General features: G+C 49.2%; 1 protein-coding gene across 4 annotated transcripts in view; it reads left to right on the top strand.

The window, feature by feature from the left end:
- The window catches only part of LOC140196143 (traf2 and NCK-interacting protein kinase-like), a 290,127-nt gene that overhangs the window by 243,480 nt on the left and 26,468 nt on the right, over positions 1-20,179 (top strand). For 3 of the 4 annotated variants that reach the window (XM_072254879.1, XM_072254877.1, XM_072254880.1), the window contains 5 exons: positions 369-504; positions 10,110-10,277; positions 14,129-14,231; positions 15,654-15,824; positions 18,754-18,897. In XM_072254879.1, the coding sequence (XP_072110980.1) occupies positions 369-504; positions 10,110-10,277; positions 14,129-14,231; positions 15,654-15,824; positions 18,754-18,897 (722 nt within the window). The remainder of the gene's footprint in view (positions 1-368; positions 505-10,109; positions 10,278-14,128; positions 14,232-15,653; positions 15,825-18,753; positions 18,898-20,179) is intronic. The other variant, XM_072254878.1, reaches the window with a different exon arrangement.

Below are 20,179 nucleotides of genomic sequence, written 5' to 3'. Positions count from 1 at the left end.
TCTCCTCTGCACCCTCTCTAATCCAGGCAACATCCTGGTAAATCTCCTCTGCACCCTCTCTAATCCAGGCAGCATCCTGGTAAATCTCCTCTGCACCCTCTCTAATCCAGGCAGCATCTTGGTAAATCTCCTCTGCACCCTCTCTAATCCAGGCAGCATCCTTCCTATAATGAGGTGACCAGAATTGAAGACAATATTCCAAGTGTGATGGATTAAGTAGAATTGCTGTCATTATAACCACAGTAACTGCATATCAATGGTCTTTAGCTCTGCACTCTCCCCCTTTGCTATCTCTCATTCCCGTCCTCATCATCACCCCTCCATAGTCCTCTGTTTCTGGCTCGTGATTCTGGCTTTTCAACTTGCAGGCCCACCTCTGCGTCGAGCGGCACTGACCAGTACAACAAGGGCTTCGGCGTGGGGCAGGTGGCGGTGTGTGAGGGACCCCTGTCATCCGACCTGTACAGAAACCCCTCCGGAGATGGAACCCTGATCATCCGCGAGGTACGTGCCCGATCGGCAGGCTCAGGAATCGAGCGACAAAGACCACTCTGCAGGCGGTTGGTGGAAGAAATGAATGAAACCTCTTTTTCATCTCAATGTGTAAAAGAAAACCCGTCTGAGTTCGGAGAGTTCAGGACACCAGTGAAGCCAAGACAGTCTGAGTCAAGTTTATTAGTTTTGACATAAGTCGTGAAATTTGTTGTTTGGCAGCAGCAGTACATAAAAAATTACTATAAGTAATTACTATATTTGGTATTACTATAATACCAAACATAAAAGATAAATAATTAGTGCAATAAGAGAGCAAAAGCAGTGAGGTGGTCTACATGGGTTCAATGCCAATTCAGAAATCGGATGGCAGAGGGGAAGAAGCTGTTCCTGAATCACTGAGTGTGTGCCTTCAGGCTTGTCAAAAGTGTAACACACACCAGTCTTCAAAGAGAGATCAGGAGTGAAAAGAGTGGGCAGTTTCAAGCTCCTGGCTGTCAATATATCCAGGACTTAACCTGGACCCAACATATTGATGCAGCTACAAAGAAGGCACAACAGTGGCAATACTTCATTAGGAGTTCAATACTTCACTTTTAAATTTCTACAGATGTACCGTGGAGAGCTTTCTAACTGGCTGCATCACTGTCTGGTATGGAGGGGAGGGGGTCTACTGCTCAGGGTCAAAGTAAGCTGCAGAGAGTTGTAAACTTACTCAGCTCCATCATGGACATTAGCTTCCATAGTATCCAGTGATGCCTCAAAGCCTCCCACCACACAGGACATGCCTTCTTCTCATTGCTACCAACAGCGAGGAGGTACAGAAGCCTGAAGACACACACACAATGATTCAGGAACAGCTTCTGCCCCTCTGCCATCCGATTTCTGAATGAACAATGAACCCATGAAACTACCCTTTTTTTAATTTCTGTTTTTGCATTACTTATTTAATTCAATGTACTGTAATTCATGTTTTTTTTTCTATTATTATGTATTGCAATGTTCTGTTGCTGCAAAGTCAACAAATTTCACAACATGCCAGTGATAATAAAGCCGGTTCTGATTCCTGCACCTCCTCCCTGATGGTAGCAATGAGAGAAGAGTGTGTCCTGGGTGAAGGGAAGCTCTTAACGATGAATGCCATTTTTCTGAGACATCGCCCTTTGAAGATGTCCTCATTGCTGGGGAGGCTGGTGCCCATGATGGAGCTGGCTGAGTTTACCACTTTCTGCAGCTTTTTCCGATCCTGTAGAGCGGTCCCTCCACACCAGATGGTGATGAAACCAGTTAGAATGCCCTCCACCGTACACCGGTAGAAATTTGCAAGAGTCTTCAGCACCATACCGAGGCAAAGCCCTCAGTGAGACGAGTCCAGCAAAGCACGCCTTCCCAGGGTGTATCGCAGTGGGCACACCTCATTGACGGCTTCACCTGGGGAAGGAGGGAGACGGGGAGAGAGATGGTTTGAGTAAGTGGAATGGCAGGGGCTGGGGAGAGTGAGAAAAGGCAGTGTGTAGCAAGTGGCTGCCCTTTTCACACTCCCGGTATTGAATCAGAGAATCAGGTTTAAAACCACTTATATCATGAAATTTGTTTTACTGGGCAGAACAATACATAAAAATTACTATAAACTGCATTATGAAATATATAAAAATAATAAAGTAGGGTAAAAGCAGAGCTAAATAGTGAGGCAGTGTTCATGAATTTATGGACTGTTCAGAAATCTGATAGAGGAGGGATTGAAGCTGTTCATAATGAAACATCGTTGGTAATTGTTTATTTAATTGTCATATATACTGAGATACAGTGAAAAGATTTTGTTTGCACGCTTTACTGGCAGTTTGTTCTGTACATAAGATTATCAAGGTTGTAGACATAGTCAGAGTCAAGTTTAATATCACTGGCATATGTCATAAACTTTATTGTTTTGTGGCAGTATATATAAATTAAATGAGTAGTGCAAAAAGCAAATAAAATAGTGTAGCATAGAAAGGGGAAAAAACAGAATAAAGTGATGCGGTGACAGGGAAAGTTCTTGCAAGCAGACAGTAAAGTGGGTCTGGCCATGATAGGGTTGGTTGAAAGATCAGTAGTTCATCTGTATTCTACAAGAGGTTTGTTTAAGGATCTGATAACAGCAAGTTAGAAGCTGCCCCTGAGCCTGGGGACACTCTGTATTTTTATAGGAGCTCTTTTTCACTGTGGGCGGGACCATGCAATCTGGCCAGATGTGCTCCCAAACAAAAGAGATTCTGCAGATGTTGGAAATCCAACATAACACACACACACACACACACACACACACACACACAGTGCTGGGAGAGCTCAGCAGGCCAGGCAGCATCTGTGGAAAAGAGTGAACAGTTGACTTTTTGGGCCAAGACCCATCAGCGGGACTGGAAAATAAAAGATGAGGAGTCAGATTTAGAAGGCGAGAGGGAGGTGAAACTGGGGGAGGCGGGGAGGGATGAAGTAAAGAGCTGGGAAGTCGATTGGTGAAAGAGATACAGGGCTGGAAAAGAGGAAATCTGATAGGAGAGGGCAGAAGGCCATGGAAGAAAGAGAAGGGGAGGAGCACCTGAGGGAGGTGATGGGCAGGTAAGGAGATAGGTAAAAGAGGGAAACAGGAATGGGGGATGGTGAAGTGGGGGGAGGGAGGTGTGGCTTTCCCGGAAGTTCAAGAAATCAATGTTCATGTCATCAGGTTGAAGGCTACCCAGGCAGAATATGAGGTGACAGGTGAGACCAGGTGAGGGGAAGGTGGGAGGGTGGGATGCAGTAAGGAGCTGACAGGTGACATGTGGAAGAGGTAAAGAGCTGGAGAAGAAGGAATCTGATAGGCGAGGAGAGTGTACCATGGGAGAAAGGGAAGGAGGAACAGCACTGGGTTTAAGTGATTCACAGTTATGGAGAAGAGAAGGGGTAAGACAGGAGCCAGAATGGGGCAGGGATAAGGAGAGAAAGAGGAGGGGGGTGGAAGTTACTGGAAGTTTGAGATGTGTTTCTGTGGACTCTATGCTGATGCTTGGTTGCAAGATCATCTCTCAGATCACGCTGGTCTTGGAAGGCAATTACATGATTTTCACCTCAGCAATGTTGTATACTCTTAATAGAATTACTGAATCTTACAGCACAGAAAGAGGCCACTCGGCCCATCATACCTGGCTCGGCTCTTTGACAGAGTTCTTCACCCACTTCCTTGCAACATTTCATTTCCCAACATTTACTCCCAATCCTTTAGGATGTTCCTGTTGAGTGTGCTCTCCCCGCCATCACAGGCAGCTGATCAGTCATCACAGAAGCTCACGATGTAACAACCCCAAAGATACCATAAATACCGAAAATCTGCAGTGAGACAGAGATACTCAGCAGGTCAGGCAGCATCTGGTGGGAGGGAAAGACCGAGTTAGCAATTCAGGTCGACAATCCGCTGGTCAGTTTTGGGCATTGCGGTAGCGTGGTCATTAGCACAATGTTATTACAGCTCAGGGTGTTCCAGAGTTTGGAGTTCAATTCGGGCACCATCTGTAGAGAGCTTGAATGTTCTTCTCCGTGAGTACAAGAGTTCCCCCTTGGTGCTCTGGTTTCCTCCCACAGTCCAAACAACATGTTTGTTAGCAGGTTAGTTGGTCATTGTAAGTTGTCCTGTGATTAGGCTGGGGTTAAAGAGATGGGTTGCTGGGTTGGAAGGGTCTGTTCCAGGCAGTGAATTCTTGTTCATCCTTCCCTTAAAGAAGCACCAATGCAGATTCCAGCACTAGGACACCCCTGGTGTTCCATACTTCTTTATTTTGAGATACAACATGGAACGTGTCCTTCCAGCACAATGAGCCACACCACCCAACAGCCCACTGATTTAACCCTAGCCTCATCGTACGATTTACAATGACCAATTAACCTACTAACTGGTACGTCATTGGACTGCAGGAGGAAACCACAGCACCCGGAGGAAACCTACGCAGTTCTTGGGAAAACATATAAACTCCTTACTGATGGCGCCAGAATTGAACTCTGAACTCTGAAATGCCACTGGATAGTCATAGTCATAGTCATACTTTATTGATCCCGGGGGAAATTGGTTTTTGTTACAGTTGCACCATAAGTAATGAATAGTAATAAAACCATAAATAGTTAAATAGTAATATGTAAATTATGCCAGTAAATTATGAAGTAAGTCCAGGACCAGCCTATTGCCTCAGGGTGCCTGACCCTCCAAGGGAGGAGTTGTAAAGTTTGATGGCCACAGGCAGAAATGACTTCCTATGACGCTCTGTGTTGCATCTCGGTGGAATGAGTCTCTGGCTGAATGTACTCCTGTGCCCAACCAGTACATTATGTAGTGGATGGGAGACATTGTCCAAGATGGCATGCAACTTGGACAGCATCCTCTTTTCAGACACCACCGTCAGAGAGTCCAGTTCCATCCCCACAACATCACTGGCCTTACGGATGAGTTTGTTGATTCTGTTGGTGTCTGCTACCCTCAGCCTGCTGCCCCAGCACACAACAGCAAACATGATCGCACTGGCCACCACAGACTGCAGACTGCACCACAGGATGTAATAGTGTCGCACTAACTGCGACGCTACCGTGACACATCACCAATATTTCTTCTGCTCTCTTTACACCCTCCTCCGCACACTTTCCCAGTTAGACCGTAAGACCTAGAAGCAGAATTAGGCCATTCTCCCCATTAAATCTGCTCTGCTATTCCATTATGGCTGGCATTCCAATGGAGGGTCTTTGACATGAGATATGAACTCTGCCTCTGCCACAGGAACTGCCTGACCTGCTGCAAGTTTTCTAGCTTTTGTTGTTTTGTTTGCTTCTTGACTACAAAGCTCAAAGTAAATTTATTATGAAAGTATGTACAACCATGTACAGCCCTGCGATTCATTTTCTTGTGGGCATTCACAGTAAATACAAGAAACAAAATGGAATGAATGAAAGACTGCACCCAACACAACAGGCGAACAACCGTCTGCAAAAGACAGACAACAAACTGTGCAAATACAAAAAGAAAATAATAATAATCAATAAGCAATAACTATCAAGAACATGAGATGAAAAGTCCTTGTAAGTGAATCTTTAGATTGTGGAACAACTCAGTGATGGGGCAAGAGAAGTTGAGTGAAGTTACCCACACTGGTTCAAGAGCCTGATGGTTGAGGGGTGATAGATGTTCCTGAACCTGGTGACATGGGTCCTGAGGTTCCTGCACCTTATTCCTGATGTCAGCAGCAAGAAGAGATCATAATCGTGATGATGGGGTTTCTTGATGCTGTTTCCCTGGACACGCTCCACGTAGACGTGTGCTGTGGTGAGGAGCGCTTTACCCGTGATGGACTGGGCCAAACCCCGGGGAGCTGAGGTTGAGAATGGACATGCTATCCATACTTGAGTCCAGCCATAGACAACATTCACACCACACAACTGGCTTGTGTGTGTGTGTGTCCGTCTGTGGTACCTATTCTGAATCTGAGTGTCACTTGCCCCCTTGTGGGGTGCCTTCGCTGTCATCAGTTGCTTCCTTCACTTCACTCTTCACCCTGCTCTTCGCCAGCTGTCTCACCAGCTCTCCAGCTCTGGCACTAGATTGGGAATTGTTTTCAGGCCATGCTCACTGTAGGCAAGGCCAGTATTTATCACCCATCCCTGCCCGACCCTCGAGGCACTGTAGGTATCCCTGCCTGACTCTCGAGACACTGTAGGTGTCCCTGCCCGACCCTCGAGGCACTGTAGGTGTCCCTGCCCGACCCTCGAGGCACTGTAGGTATCCCTGCCTGACCTTCGAGGCACTGTAGGCATACCTGCCCGACCCTCGAGGCACTGTAGGTATCCCTGCCTGACCCTCGAGGCACTGTAGGTGTCCCTGCCTGACCCTCGAGACACTGTAGGCATACCTGCCTGACCTTCGAGGCACTGTAGGCAAGGCCAGTGCTTATCACCCATCCCTGCCCGACCCTCGAGGCACTGTAGGTGTCCCTGCCCGACCCTCGAGGCACTGTAGGTATCCCTGCCTGACCCTCGAGGCACTGTAGGTGTCCCTGCCTGACCCTCGAGACACTGTAGGCATACCTGCCTGACCCTCGAGACACTGTAGGCATACCTGCCTGACCTTCGAGGCACTGTAGGCAAGGCCAGTGCTTATCACCCATCCCTGCCCGACCCTCGAGGCACTGTAGGTGTCCCTGCCCGACCCTCGAGGCACTGTAGGTATCCCTGCCTGACCCTCGAGGCACTGTAGGTGTCCCTGCCCGACCCTCGAGGCACTGTAGGTATCCCTGCCTGACCCTCGAGACACTGTAGGTGTCCCTGCCCGACCCTCGAGGCACTGTAGGTATCCCTGCCCGACCCTCGAGGCACTGTAGGTGTCCCTGCCCGACCCTCGAGACACTGTAGGTGTCCCTGCCTGACCCTCGAGACACTGTAGGTGTCCCTGCCTGACCCTCGAGGCACTGTAGGTGTCCCTGCCCGACCCTCGAGACACTGTAGGTGTCCCTGCCCGACCCTCGAGGCACTGTAGGCAAGGCCAGTGCTTATCACCCATCCCTGCCTGCCCCTGGAGAAGGTGTGAGGGGGTGTTGGGTGATCTGCCTTCTCGTCCTCTATTATCTTATTTCAAGACACAGAGCAGAACAGGCATTTCCAGCCCTGCGAACAGCACCCCACCCATCACCCCCTTTTTAACCCTAACCTTGCCTCATCACAGGATAACTTACAAGGACAATTAACCTACCAACTGGTACGTCTTTGGACTGCGGGAGGAAACCAGAGCACCCTGAGGAAACCCACATGGTCACGGGGAGAACGTACAGACCCTTGCAGATGACATTGGAATGAACTCTGAACTCCAATGCCTCGAGCTGCAATAGTGTCGCGCTAATTGCATGCTGCCGTGGTGCCTATCCTGAGGCACTGCCGGCCTCACGGGGAAGACGCTCCCACAGTGACACTGGAAAGGGAATTTCAGGGTATAAGCCCCACAACGGTGAGGGAACCGGATGGTATGGGGCTTTGAGACGGTTTCTTTGAACGAGCCCACTTCATCTTTAATATCCTGTGTAAATCTGTGTAAAAACATCAAACACAAAACCAAGCATCACAGGAATAGGCCCTTCAGCCCATCGTGATGGGCCAGGCTAATTAAAAGTCTAACCAAACAGGTCACCACGGCAGCGTAGTGGTTAGTGCAACGCTATTACAGCTTGGGGCTTCAGAGTTCAGAGTTCATTTCCAGTGTCATCTGTAAGCAAGTTTGGACCTTCCTTCACGTGTACTGCGGGTTCCCTCCCACAGTGTAAAGATGTACAGGGTAGGCAGCTCATTGGTCAGTGTAAGTTGTCCTGTGATTGGTCTGACTTTTAGTAGGTGGACTGCTGGGCAGCACAACTCTTTGGGCCGAAGGGCCTGTGTCACATTGTACCTCTAATTAAAATAGATAAATATACAAACGAATCTCTTCCGCCTGCATATCCCTCCATTCTCTTCACATCAATCAGCCTATCAGAGAGCCCACTCGACCACTCCAGGTAGCGCATTCCAGGTACTCACCACTCTGTATCAAATTTCCCCCTCTCACCTTAAGTTCATGCCCTTTACTATTAGACATTTCAATCCTGCGAAAATGATGCCGTCTGTCTACTCTGTCTGTGCCTCTCATAATCTTATAAACCCCCATCAGATCTCCCCTCAGCCTCTGCCACTCCTGAGCATAGAGCATAGAACAAAGGTTCAAAGTTCAAAAAGTTGAAAGTAAATTTTATTATTGCAGTACATATGTCTCCATATACAACCCCGAGATTCATTTTCCTGTGAGCATACCCTGAAAATCTATAGAATAGTAACTATGAAAGGTTAAGCAGACAACAAACTGTGCAAACACAAATACAAGTAAATAGCAATAAATAACAAGAGCATGAGATAGCAAGATAGAGTTCAACACAGGACAGTATAGGCTCTTCAGCCCACGATGTTGTGCCGAGCTTTTAACCTACTCTAAAATCAATCTAACCCTTCACTCCTACATAACTTTTCATCTTCCTCACATTTCTCTCCCAAAAGTTTCTAAGGTATCTGCCTCTACCACCACCCCAGGCAGCACATTCCAGGCCCCCATCTCTCTCTGTGTGAAACTCCGACACCCCCCCCCCGCACTTTCCTCCAATCACTTTAGAATTATGCCCCTTCGTATTAGTCATTTCATTTCCACCCTGGGAAAAAGTCCTTGGCTGTTGTCCAAACAATCAAAGCTCGTCCAGCACACACCCTCTAATCCAGGCAGCGTCCTGGTGAACCTCTTCTCCACCCTCTCCAAAGCTCTCACGTGGGGTGACCAGAACCAAACAGGATACTCTGTGCAATTCCTGGTCCTCTTCCTGGGATATTTAAGGATCCGAAGCCCGGTGGAACTCAGAGGGGTTCAGAGGCAGTGACCTCGTACGAGGGTCTGTATCCCCTAGACTGAAGCTGTAGGGAAGCCTCTGGTGACTGCTTTCCTGTGGGGTGTCCATGTTCTGCTGTCCTGAGCCTAATCTGTTATCATGAATAATAACAGCTCTGACAACTTTAATTATTCAGCAACCTCCCCACTCCCCCCCCCCCGCTTAATTTGATCCAACCTTATTTGCCCCGTCCACAACCTCTCTCCCCTTTGGGTGATGAGTTCATTGCTGGATAGCTAGCCAATCAGATGACAGAGCCTGATTCCTTCCCATTGGTCGTTGGAAGAGCAAAGGCCTAGTGTGGTGGGTCGAACGAATCCAAGGGGCCCAGCATCCAGAGTTGGTGGCGCTCCCACATGCCCATCCCAAAGCACGCTGGCCTCTGTTCCTTTGTTCTGCATAGCTAGAGTCATAGAGCACTGGCCTTTCAGCCCATCTAGTCCGACCTGCATCTGGAACATTGCCCTGCATAACTCTCCCATCCACGTATATATCCAACCTTGCGACTCGGTTAGCGTAACGCTATCTCAGGGCCAGCTGTAAGATCGAGCTTCAGCTCCCACTGTTGTCTGTAAGGAGTTTGTACGGTCTCCTCATGAACCGTGTGGGTTTCCTCCGGGTGCTGCGGTTTCCTCCCACATTCCAAAGACATAGAAGCTGGGGTTGGTGAGTTGTGGGCATGCGCTCTCGGCACTGGAAGCATGGCGGACAGTAGGGGACCGCTTCACACAATCCTGACTGATTTGACTTGACCCAAATGACATATTTCGCTGTGAGTTTCCACGTAGCTGAGAAAGCTAATCTTTCAATGTTGCAATGAAAACTGCACCCAGCACCTCTGCTGGCAGCTCATTCCACACTCTCACCATTCCACATCAAGTTCCCTTAACCTATGATTCCTGATATCACCCAACCTTGCATTACCCAATCTACCACTCATAATGTTGTATACCTCTGTCAAATCTCCCCTCATTCTCCTACGCTCCAGGGAGTAAAGTCCAACCCATTCAGCCTTTCCCGATAACTCAGACCGGACCGAGACCAGGGAAGAAGGGGCGGGGTGACACTGCTAGCTTGGGTGGTGGTATCTGGCATTATGCGCTTCCCCTGCCTGCCTTTCTTCCTGCCTGCCTCTCCCTCTATCTATCTATCTGCCTCTCTGTGTCTCTGCAGACTTCTGGTGAGAGAACGCGGAGTGGTCATGCTGACAGTAATGGCTTTGCCAGCCAAACCAATCTGCCCGATCTGGTGCAGCAGAGCCAGTCTCCTGCCACTACACCGACCGAGGCGGCGGGCCGGACCTCCTCTCAGCTCGCGCAGGAACAGGACTCGGCCGCTGGGGTAGGTGGAGGAGCTGCCGGGAGGGTATCTCCGGGGGAGGGGGGGCGGGGTAAGAAGCCCTTTCACCCAGACCCCTGATCTCAGTCAGTAAACGCCTACATGATTCCCTCCATGCCCCACTGAGTTAGCTTGTTACACTGACAAGACTGCCCTTACAAAGAGCTAGCACAGCACACAATGGGCTGAATAGCCTGCTTCTCTGCTGTTACTCTGATTCTGTCAAGGGTCATGGGAACTATTCTCTTTACCAATTTAAAGTCTGGTGACTTCTGTCCAAAGATTTAATGATCAGCTTTATTTGTCAGTTGTACGTCGAAACATATAGTGAAATGCATCTTTTGCATCTTTTGCGTCAATGGCCAGTGTCATCTGTGGATTGTGCCAGGGCAGCCCGCAAGTGTCGTCATGCTTCCAGTGCCAACATAGCATTTCTGCGACTTACTAATTCTAACCCTCATGCCTTAGGACTGTGGGGGGAAACTGGAGCACCTGGAGGAAACCTATGCGGTCACTGGGATAATGTACAAACTCCTTACAGGCTGCAGTGTGAATTGACCCTAGGCCACGAGCACTGCAAAGTTGTGCTAATGTGCCGCCACCAGACCCGTCCGGTAGCTCCAGCAGGAATTGCATTGACCCAGAAAGGATGCTGATCCTTTTGTTCCCCTTGCACATCCCCTGCCTGATGATTGCTGAGTTACGAAAGTTATTTTGGTCGTTCCCAGGATGTTGTTTCGACATGAAGTTTGTTGGTTGCCGTCGGCGATTGGCGTAAGGTTGGGGAAGAGTGGTGGGGCAGAGTGAGGAGGATTCATCATTAGATATGTGTCAGAGGGACGTGAGGGCAGGAAAGAACAATGCAAGTAGGAAGAACCGAGTGGTCACCACTGCCACTCAGAAAGGGCAGGTCCAATCCAGTTATTGAAGTTTTTAACACGACGCTATTTCGGATTGAGGTATAAGAGTTCAGAATTCAATTCCCGCTGCTGTTCATACGTTCTGCCTGTGGTGACATGGGCTTCTTCCGATTGTCTGGTTTCCTCCCACAGTCCAAAGATGGACAGGTCAGTGGTCATTAAATTGGTCATTGTAAACTGTCCTGTGATCAGGTGGGTTACTGGGCGGTGTGGCTCATTGGGCTAGAAAGGCCTGTTCTGCGCTGTATTTCTAAATAAATACGTAGATAGATACATAGATAAATAAATAGGTAAGTAAATAGATAGGTGACCGATAAACAAACCATCCTCATCCACAGTCTCACCACGCCTTTTCGCCCATTGCATTCCATTGCCACAGACTCACCCAATGGATGCCTGTACCTACAAGTTATTTTATTTTGAGATAGAGCACGAGCAGCCGCTTCTGGCCCGCCAAGCCGCATCGCCCAGCAACCCACCTATTTAACCCTACAATTTACAATAAGCAATTCACCTACAACTGGGAGAAAACTAGAGCACCCAGATGTGGTCGCGGGGAGAACGTACAAACTCCTTACAGACAGCACCAGAATTAAACTCCGAATCCTGACCTCCCAAGCTGTAATAGCTATGCACTAACCACTAGGCTACCGTGGCACTGCTCTTGGTGACAACATCAAAAAATACATCAACCACAGTCTCCTGCACTGCCAGGAAGAAGTGAGCTACCCCCTCGAGGAACAGCACCTCGTATTCTGTCTGGGTAGACTCCAACCTCGGAGCATAAGCATCAGTTTCTCTAACTTCCCCTCCCCTCCCAATACTGTCCTGAGTTGTTTTCTCTTCATCAGCCCCATCACCTTTTCTGCCCTCTTCCTCTGCCCAATCACCAACATACTCTCTCTTTCATTCCATATCCACTGTCCTGTCCTATCAAATTCAATTTTCTTCAGCCCTCTGTCACTTCCACCTATCAACTCCCAGCTTATCTCATCATTCCCATTCTCCCACCCCTCCCCCTCGCCACTTCTCTCCCCTCCAAAATTTTGCCCTCCTTCCCATCACCTGGATCCAGTCTCTCCCCTAATCAGATCCCTACCTCATTGACCAACCAATCCCTCCCCCACCATCCAATCAGATCACTCCTCCATCTTCGGATCCAGTCTCATCACCTATCACCCAATCTGACCCCTCCTCCCATCGTCCAATCCAGTAACACCACCACCATCCAATCCAATCCCTTTCCCGCCACCTAATCCATCTTTCCCTCAATGTCCAATCTGGTCCCTTCCCCCAACATCCAATCCAGTCCCTGCCTCACTACCCAGCCAGACGTCTCCTCACCATCCAATCCAATTCCTGCTCCCACTGTCCAATCAAATCCCTCACTCACCCACCACCTGATCCCTCTCCTCTCTCAGTCCCTGCACATTTGTCCACTGTTTTCCTCCAGAGCTGACTAACACAGTGCTCTCATCAACCTCCTAACTTGTATCAGTGGTTAACCCGAGCTGCTCTAAAATTCTACTGCTCCATGACCAACCACACCATGCACCCCCATCCCCTCCCCCCCCCGCCCATCGTCCTATTCCTGGTGTTTCCCATAGTCGTCACATTGCCTCAGCTGCTAGGGAGTACAGGTTCCCAACTCTCCAGCACCCTCCTCCCCATCATCTCCCAATTCCAGTTTCCAGGGACCTGGTCCTGAATATCTCCAGCTCTCCCTCTCCTTTATACCCTCCTCAAAGGCCAAGCCTCCATTCCCCCATTCTAACATCTCCTGTGATGTGAGATCTGGTGTCATCTCTACGTGGGCCCTTGAGAGGTTGTGCTCCATCAATATAAGTTCAAGTTGATTGGCGTTGGACCGCGGAGGTGTGTAGTGGTTCCTCCAAGAGAACCACAACCTTGTCGTGGTTTGGAGGCTTGTGTACCTCAATGACCCGGAGAGATCTGCTGGCTGGAGTCAGGGCTTTATATTGTTACTCTTAATAGGATCACTCATGACAAACAGGTCAAAGGGTAGAGGTCAGGCTAAGAGTGGTCCACTGGTCCTCCAGTTTCAGGGGTTCAGCTCAGGGCTAACAACTGACCAGTCAAACAAAACTGTTACTGAAACACCAATGAAGAATCCTTCTATGCGGCCAAGGAAAGAAAGAGATGGAGGACCTTCATTGTGCCCTAAATGCCAGCGGCATAAAGGGCAGTAGGTAAAAACGAGGGGCAGCTTGTATGACGCTATTACAGATTGAGATGTTCCAGAGTTCAGAGTTCAATTCCAGTGTTCTCTGTATGAAAGTTCCGATTTTCCCCCCGTGTCCATGTGGGTTTCCTCCAGGTGTTCTGTTTTCAAAGATGTACCCGTTAATAGGTTAACTGGCCGTTATAAGTTGTCCTGTGATTAGGCTAGGGTTAAATAGGTGTGTTGCTGTGCAGTGCGGCTATTGGGCTGGAAGGCCTGTTCCACACTGTATCTTAAATAACCAAATAAAATACACAGCTAAACGAAACATCAATCCTCGGGGACAGGGTGCAAATCACAATACGCACAGTCACACACAGCACGCGTTCAACCATCCACGTGTACACAGCTAAACGAAACATCAATCCTCGGGGACAAGGTGCAAATCAGGGTACATATTAGCACTTACAGCACAGAAGATAACAGTATCAACACAATAATATTAACAGATTAAAATGAAGTATTCTGTAGATGTATAAATTGACATATTTGGAAATCCTGTCCTGAAGAAGGATCTCAGCAAAACGTTGACTGTTTATTTCTCTCCATAGGTGCTGCCTGACCTGCTGAGTTTCTCCAGCATTTTGTGTCTGTTGCACCTTTTGTTTATGAACAGAAGTTGTTGTGGGTGTAAGCTCCTTCGGGGGGAGGGGGTGTAATCCGTGGTGTGATGGGGTGCATTTCTCTTTCAGTATGGCAGAGGAACAGGCACAAAGTCATCATTCACCCCATTTGTGGACCCCAGGGTATTTCAGACTTCGCCTAGCGGAAGTGAGGAAGACTCCTCAGCGGCAGGTGAGTGACGTGCTTCAGGTCTCTGTCATCGGCCGGAACTCCCCTGAGATCCACGATATAAGTTTATTTGTCATGCGCACATTCAAGTTCAAGTTCACGTTTAGTTCTCGTCCAACCGTACATGGATACAGGCAATGAAACAGCATTTCCCCAGGGCCAAGCTGCAAAACACATTGCCAACAGGACACAGCACACTGCACAGAACACACAGCACAAGTAACACACTTGGGTGCACTGTCAGAAAAACATACAGTCACAAAGAAAAAGATAATGTAGCCCAAGTCCCTGAGTGTCGTGAATGGAATGGCAGAAAAGTTGTCCTGGTCCAGCTTGCTCTTCTAAGCAGCAGCGAGTGAACACCAGAGGTCAGCGTAGACAGAATACCAGAGGCATTGAAACACATAGTTTGGTTACTGATGTTAAGTGTGAGGTTATTGTTACAACACTACTCAACCAGACAATATCAAAATCGTTTGAGTTTATTGTTCTCTGTGCAAGTACTTGAATGCACAGGGGCAATGGGAAACTTGCAGCCGCATCACAGTCGTGCTTCCCATCAGCTCGTACACCAGCTCGGAGTGTTGTACGAATGTGAACCCCGAGGTCCTGCACCCAGCCCTCACTTGACCTTCCGAGGTGAATCACTTCATTGAACTCCGTCTGCCACTTCTCAGCCCAGCTCTGAAACCTGTCAATGTCCCGTTGTAACAAACCACCTTCTACACTATACACACCGCCACTGACCATCATGTCATCTGCAAACTTACTAACCCACATTCCACTTGCTAATCCAAGTCATTTGTAAAAGAAATCGCAAAGAGAAGGGAATGGCTGAACAGCTCTCTGTGAAACACCACTGATCGTCGACCTCCAGGCAGAATACGTACCATCGAAAACCACCCTCTGCCCTCTGTGGGAAAACCACTTCTGAATCAATGCAACTAAATTTCCCGGATCCCATGCCTCCTGACTTTCTGAATGAGCCAGCCATGGAATAGAACAGATTAGAACTTTGTTGCCATTGTTCAAAACAAGTGATTGTGGTGCTACTCCAGTCTGTGCAGAACAGAGCTTTACAAGGCATGCAGTATGGCTTAATTTTTAAAAATCCCATATTGACATCCAATGAGTGATTTCAGTAGACCAGAACATTCAAGGGCTATTGGCAAGCTGGAATCTAGCACTATCATGAGAAACTTGTTGAAAACCTTGCTAACTTCCATATTTACCACAAGCACTGCTCCATCTTCATCGGTTTGCAGAGCTGTGGATAATCAGAAAGTCGAAGGGACTGATTGGATGTCTGAGCAAAGGCTCGAGCTGCACTCCATGTGACAGTGTGCTGGGTGAAAAGGGGTTGGTGGGTTTCGAACCTGCCTGTCTCATGGCCCTGTGCTCAGACTGTCCCCTACCTCCCTGCAGTGATCTTCTCCGCTGAGATGCTACGGCAGGAGCAGGCGAAGCTGAACGAGGTCCGGAAAATCTCTGTGGTCAACGTCAACCCCACCAACATCCGGCCCCACAGCGACACTCCCGAGATTCGCAAGTACAAGAAACGGTTTAATTCGGAGATACTATGTGCCGCATTGTGGGGTGAGTCCCTGAGTCTGCCTCTGCTGCACACTGCTGACCACACCCGGTCCGTCTCCGTAACACACCACTGACCCCCCCCCCCGTCCGTCTACATAACACACCACTGACCGTCTGTCCGTCTCCGTAACACAACACTGACCGTCTGTCCGTCTCCGTAACACAACACTGACCATCTGTCCGTCTACATAACACACCACTGACCACAGCCCGTCCGTCTCCGTAACACACCACTGGCCGTCTGTCCGTCTCCGTAACACACCACTGACCGTCTGTCCGTCTACATAACACACCACTGACCGTCTGTCCGTCTCCGTAACACACCACTGACCGTCTGTCCGTCTCTGTAACACAACACTGACCATCTGTCCGTCTACATAACACACCACTGACCCCCCCCCCCGTCCGTCTCCGTAACACAACACTGACCCCCCATCCGTCTACATAACACAACACTGACCGTCTGTCCGTCTCCGTAACACAACACTGACCATCTGTCCGTCTACATAACACACCACTGACCACAGCCCGTCCTTCTCCGTAACACACCACTGACCCCTGTCCGTCTCCGTAACACAACACTGACCATCTGTCCGTCTACATAACACACCACTGACCACAGCCCGTCCGTCTCCGTAACACACCACTGACCATCTGTCCGTCTCCGTAACACAACACTGACCCCTGTCCGTCTCCGTAACACAACACTGATCCCCCCCCCGTCCGTCACCGTAACACAACACTGATCCCCCCCCCGTCCGTCACCGTAACACAACACTGACCCCCCCATCCATCTCTGTAGCACAACACTGACCATCTGTCCGTCTACATAACACACCACTGACCACAGCCCGTCCGTCTCCGTAACACAACACTGACCATCTGTCCGTCTCCGTAACACAACACTGACCATCTGTCCGTCTACATAACACACCACTGACCACAGCCCGTCCGTCTCCGTAACACACCACTGACCGTCTGTCCGTCTCCGTAACACACCACTGACCGTCTGTCCGTCTACATAACACACCACTGACCACACCCCGTCCGTCTCCGTAACACAACGCTGACCCCCGTCCGTCTCCGTAACACAACACTGACCATCTGTCCGTCTACATAACACACCACTGACCACAGCCCGTCCGTCTCCGTAACACAACACTGACCCCCCCCGTCCGTCTACATAACACAACACTGACCATCTGTCCGTCTACATAACACAACACTGACCCCCCCCCGTCCGTCTCCGTAACACAACACTGACCCCCCGTGCATCTCCATAACACAACACTGACCCCCAGTCTGTCTCTGTAATTCAACACTGACCCCCCCGTCCGTCTCCGTAACACAACACTGACCGTCTGTCCGTCTCCGTAACACAACACTGACCACACCCCATCCATCTCCATAACACACCACTGACCCCCCGTCCGTCTCCGTAACACAACACTGACCCCCCCCGTCCGTCTACATAACACAACACTGACCATCTGTCCGTCTACATAACACAACACTGACCCCCCCCCCCCGTCCGTCTCCGTAACACAACACTGACCCCCCGTGCATCTCCATAACACAACACTGACCCCCAGTCTGTCTCTGTAATTCAACACTGACCCCCCCGTCCGTCTCCGTAACACAACACTGACCCCCCCGTCCGTCTCCGACTGAGATGTGTGTCTACCCCAGTCTCCCCAGTCACTGAGACATGTGTCTACCCCAGTCTCCCCAGTCACTGAGACATGTGTCTACCCCAGTCTCCCCAGTCACTGAGACATGTGTCTACCCCACTCTCCCTAATCAGTCACTGTGATGTGTGTCTCCCCCACTCTCCCTAATCAGTCACTGTGATGTGTGTCTACCCCAGTCTCCCCAGTCACTGAGACGTGTGTCTACCCCAGTCTCCCCAGTCACTGAGACATGTGTCTACCCCACTCTCCCTAATCAGTCACTGAGACATGTGTCTACCCCACTCTCCCTAATCAGTCACTGTGATGTGTGTCTACCCCACTCTCCCTAATCAGTCACTGTGATGTGTGTCTACCCCAGTCTCCCCAGTCACTGAGACATGTGTCTACCCCACTCTCCCCAGTCACTGGGACATGTGTCTACCCCACTCTCCCTAATCAGTCACTGAGACGTGTGTCTACCCCACTCTCCCCAATCAGTCACTGTGATGTGTGTCTCCCCCACTCTCCCTAATCAGTCACTGTGATGTGTGTCTACCCCACTCTCCCTAATCAGTCACTGTGATGTGTGTCTACCCCAGTCTCCCCAGTCACTGTGATGTGTGTCTACCCCACTCTCCCCAGTCACTGGGACATGTGTCTACCCCACTCTCCCTAATCAGTCACTGAGACATGTGTCTACCCCACTCTCCCTAATCAGTCACTGAGACATGTGTCTACCCCACTCTCCCTAATCAGTCACTGAGACATGTGTCTACCCCACTCTCCCTAATCAGTCACTGAGACATGTGTCTACCCCACTCTCCCTAATCAGTCACTGAGACGTGTGTCTACCCCACTCTCCCTAATCAGTCACTGTGATGTGTGTCTACCCCACTCTCCCTAATCAGTCACTGTGATGTGTGTCTACCCCAGTCTCCCCAGTCACTGAGACATGTGTCTACCCCACTCTCCCCAGTCACTGGGACATGTGTCTACCCCACTCTCCCTAATCAGTCACTGAGACATGTGTCTACCCCACTCTCCCCAATCAGTCACTGTGATGTGTGTCTCCCCCACTCTCCCCAGTCACTGAGACATGTGTCTACCCCACTCTCCCCAATCAGTCACTGTGACATGTGTCTCCCCCACTCTCCCCAGTTACTGAGACGTGTGTCTACCCCAGTCTCCCCAGTCACTGAGATATGTGTCTACCCCACTCTCCCCAATCAGTCACTGTGACATGTGTGTGCTCTGCTTTCTAGGAGTGAACCTGCTGGTGGGCACCGAGAACGGTCTGATGCTCCTGGACCGCAGTGGTCAGGGGAAGGTCTACAATCTGATCAGTCGAAGACGATTCCACCAAATGGATGTCCTGGAGGGTCTCAACATCCTGGTGACTATATCCGGTAAGAGGCGAGTTGGGGATTGAAGAATGAATGGTCTGTCAGCCTCATCCAGCCTTTGAACATAGAACAATACAGCACAGTATAGGTTCTTCAGCATACAACGTTGAGCCAGGCTTCAAAGTTCAAAGTAAATTTAATATCAAATGACGTATATGTCACCATTTACTACCCTGAGATTCATTATAGACCATAAGGCATTAGAACAGAATTAGGCCATTCAGCCCATCAGTCTGCCCTGCCGTTTGGTCATGGCAAATCCATTTCCCACTCAACCCCATTCTCCTGCCTTCTTTGTAACGTTTCATGGCCTGACTTATCAAGAACTTATCAACCTCTGCCTTAAATACACCCAATGATCTGGCCTCCACAGCTGCCTATTTAATTAATAAATTAATTCCACAGATTCACCATCCTCTGGCTAAAGAAATTCCTCCTCATCTCTGTTCTAAATGGATGTCTCTCTGGTCCTAGTCTTTCCCAAAAGGAAACATCCTCTCCACATTCACTCCATCAAAATCTTTCAACATTCGATAGGTTTCAATGTCACACCTCATTCTTCTAAAATTAAAGTGAGTACAGGCCCAGAGCCACAAATGCTTTTCATATGACAAGTCTTTCTATCCCTGAATCATTTTCATGAACCTCCTTTGAACCCTCTCCAACATCAGCACATCCTTTCTTCGATAAACCGAAAACTGCTCACGATACTCTAAGTGATGGGCTGGCTGGTGACGCAACAACATGGGTGCTGGACCCGGGAGCGGAGGTTCCCGGGTTCGAAACCAGTCGAGTACACTTTCCATCTGTGTGGAGTTGAGTGTCGAGTTTGCAACTCGATATCATAAAATAAAGGGAAAATACTGCGGAAATGTCTGTGTGAGGAGTGGCGTGCCACACAGTCTCTCTCTCTCTCGCTCCGTGCCTTGTATAAGCCATGAAAAAGACATCATCACAGACGCACGCACAGGAACGCAGACTCACACGCACAGACACACACGCACGCACACACAGATGTACGTGCACAGACTCGCATGCACGCAGGCACACGCCAACAAAAAACTCAAAAGTGACGACTCTCTGGTAGCTTATAAAGCCTCAATGTTACATCCTTGCTTTTATACACTAGTCTTTTCAAAATGAATGCTAACATCACATTTACCTTCCTCACCACAGACTCAACCTGCAAGTTAACCTGTAGGGAATCCTGCACAAGGAATCCCAAGTCCCTTTGCACCTCAGGTTTTTAAATTTTCTCCCTGTTTAGAAAATGTCAACCCTTTTA

The sequence above is a fragment of the Mobula birostris genome, chromosome 4, assembly GCF_030028105.1.
Source record: "Mobula birostris isolate sMobBir1 chromosome 4, sMobBir1.hap1, whole genome shotgun sequence".
NCBI lineage: Eukaryota > Metazoa > Chordata > Chondrichthyes > Myliobatiformes > Myliobatidae > Mobula > Mobula birostris.
Note: the sequence above shows the minus strand (reverse complement) of the source record. Positions and strands in the feature narration are given on the sequence as shown.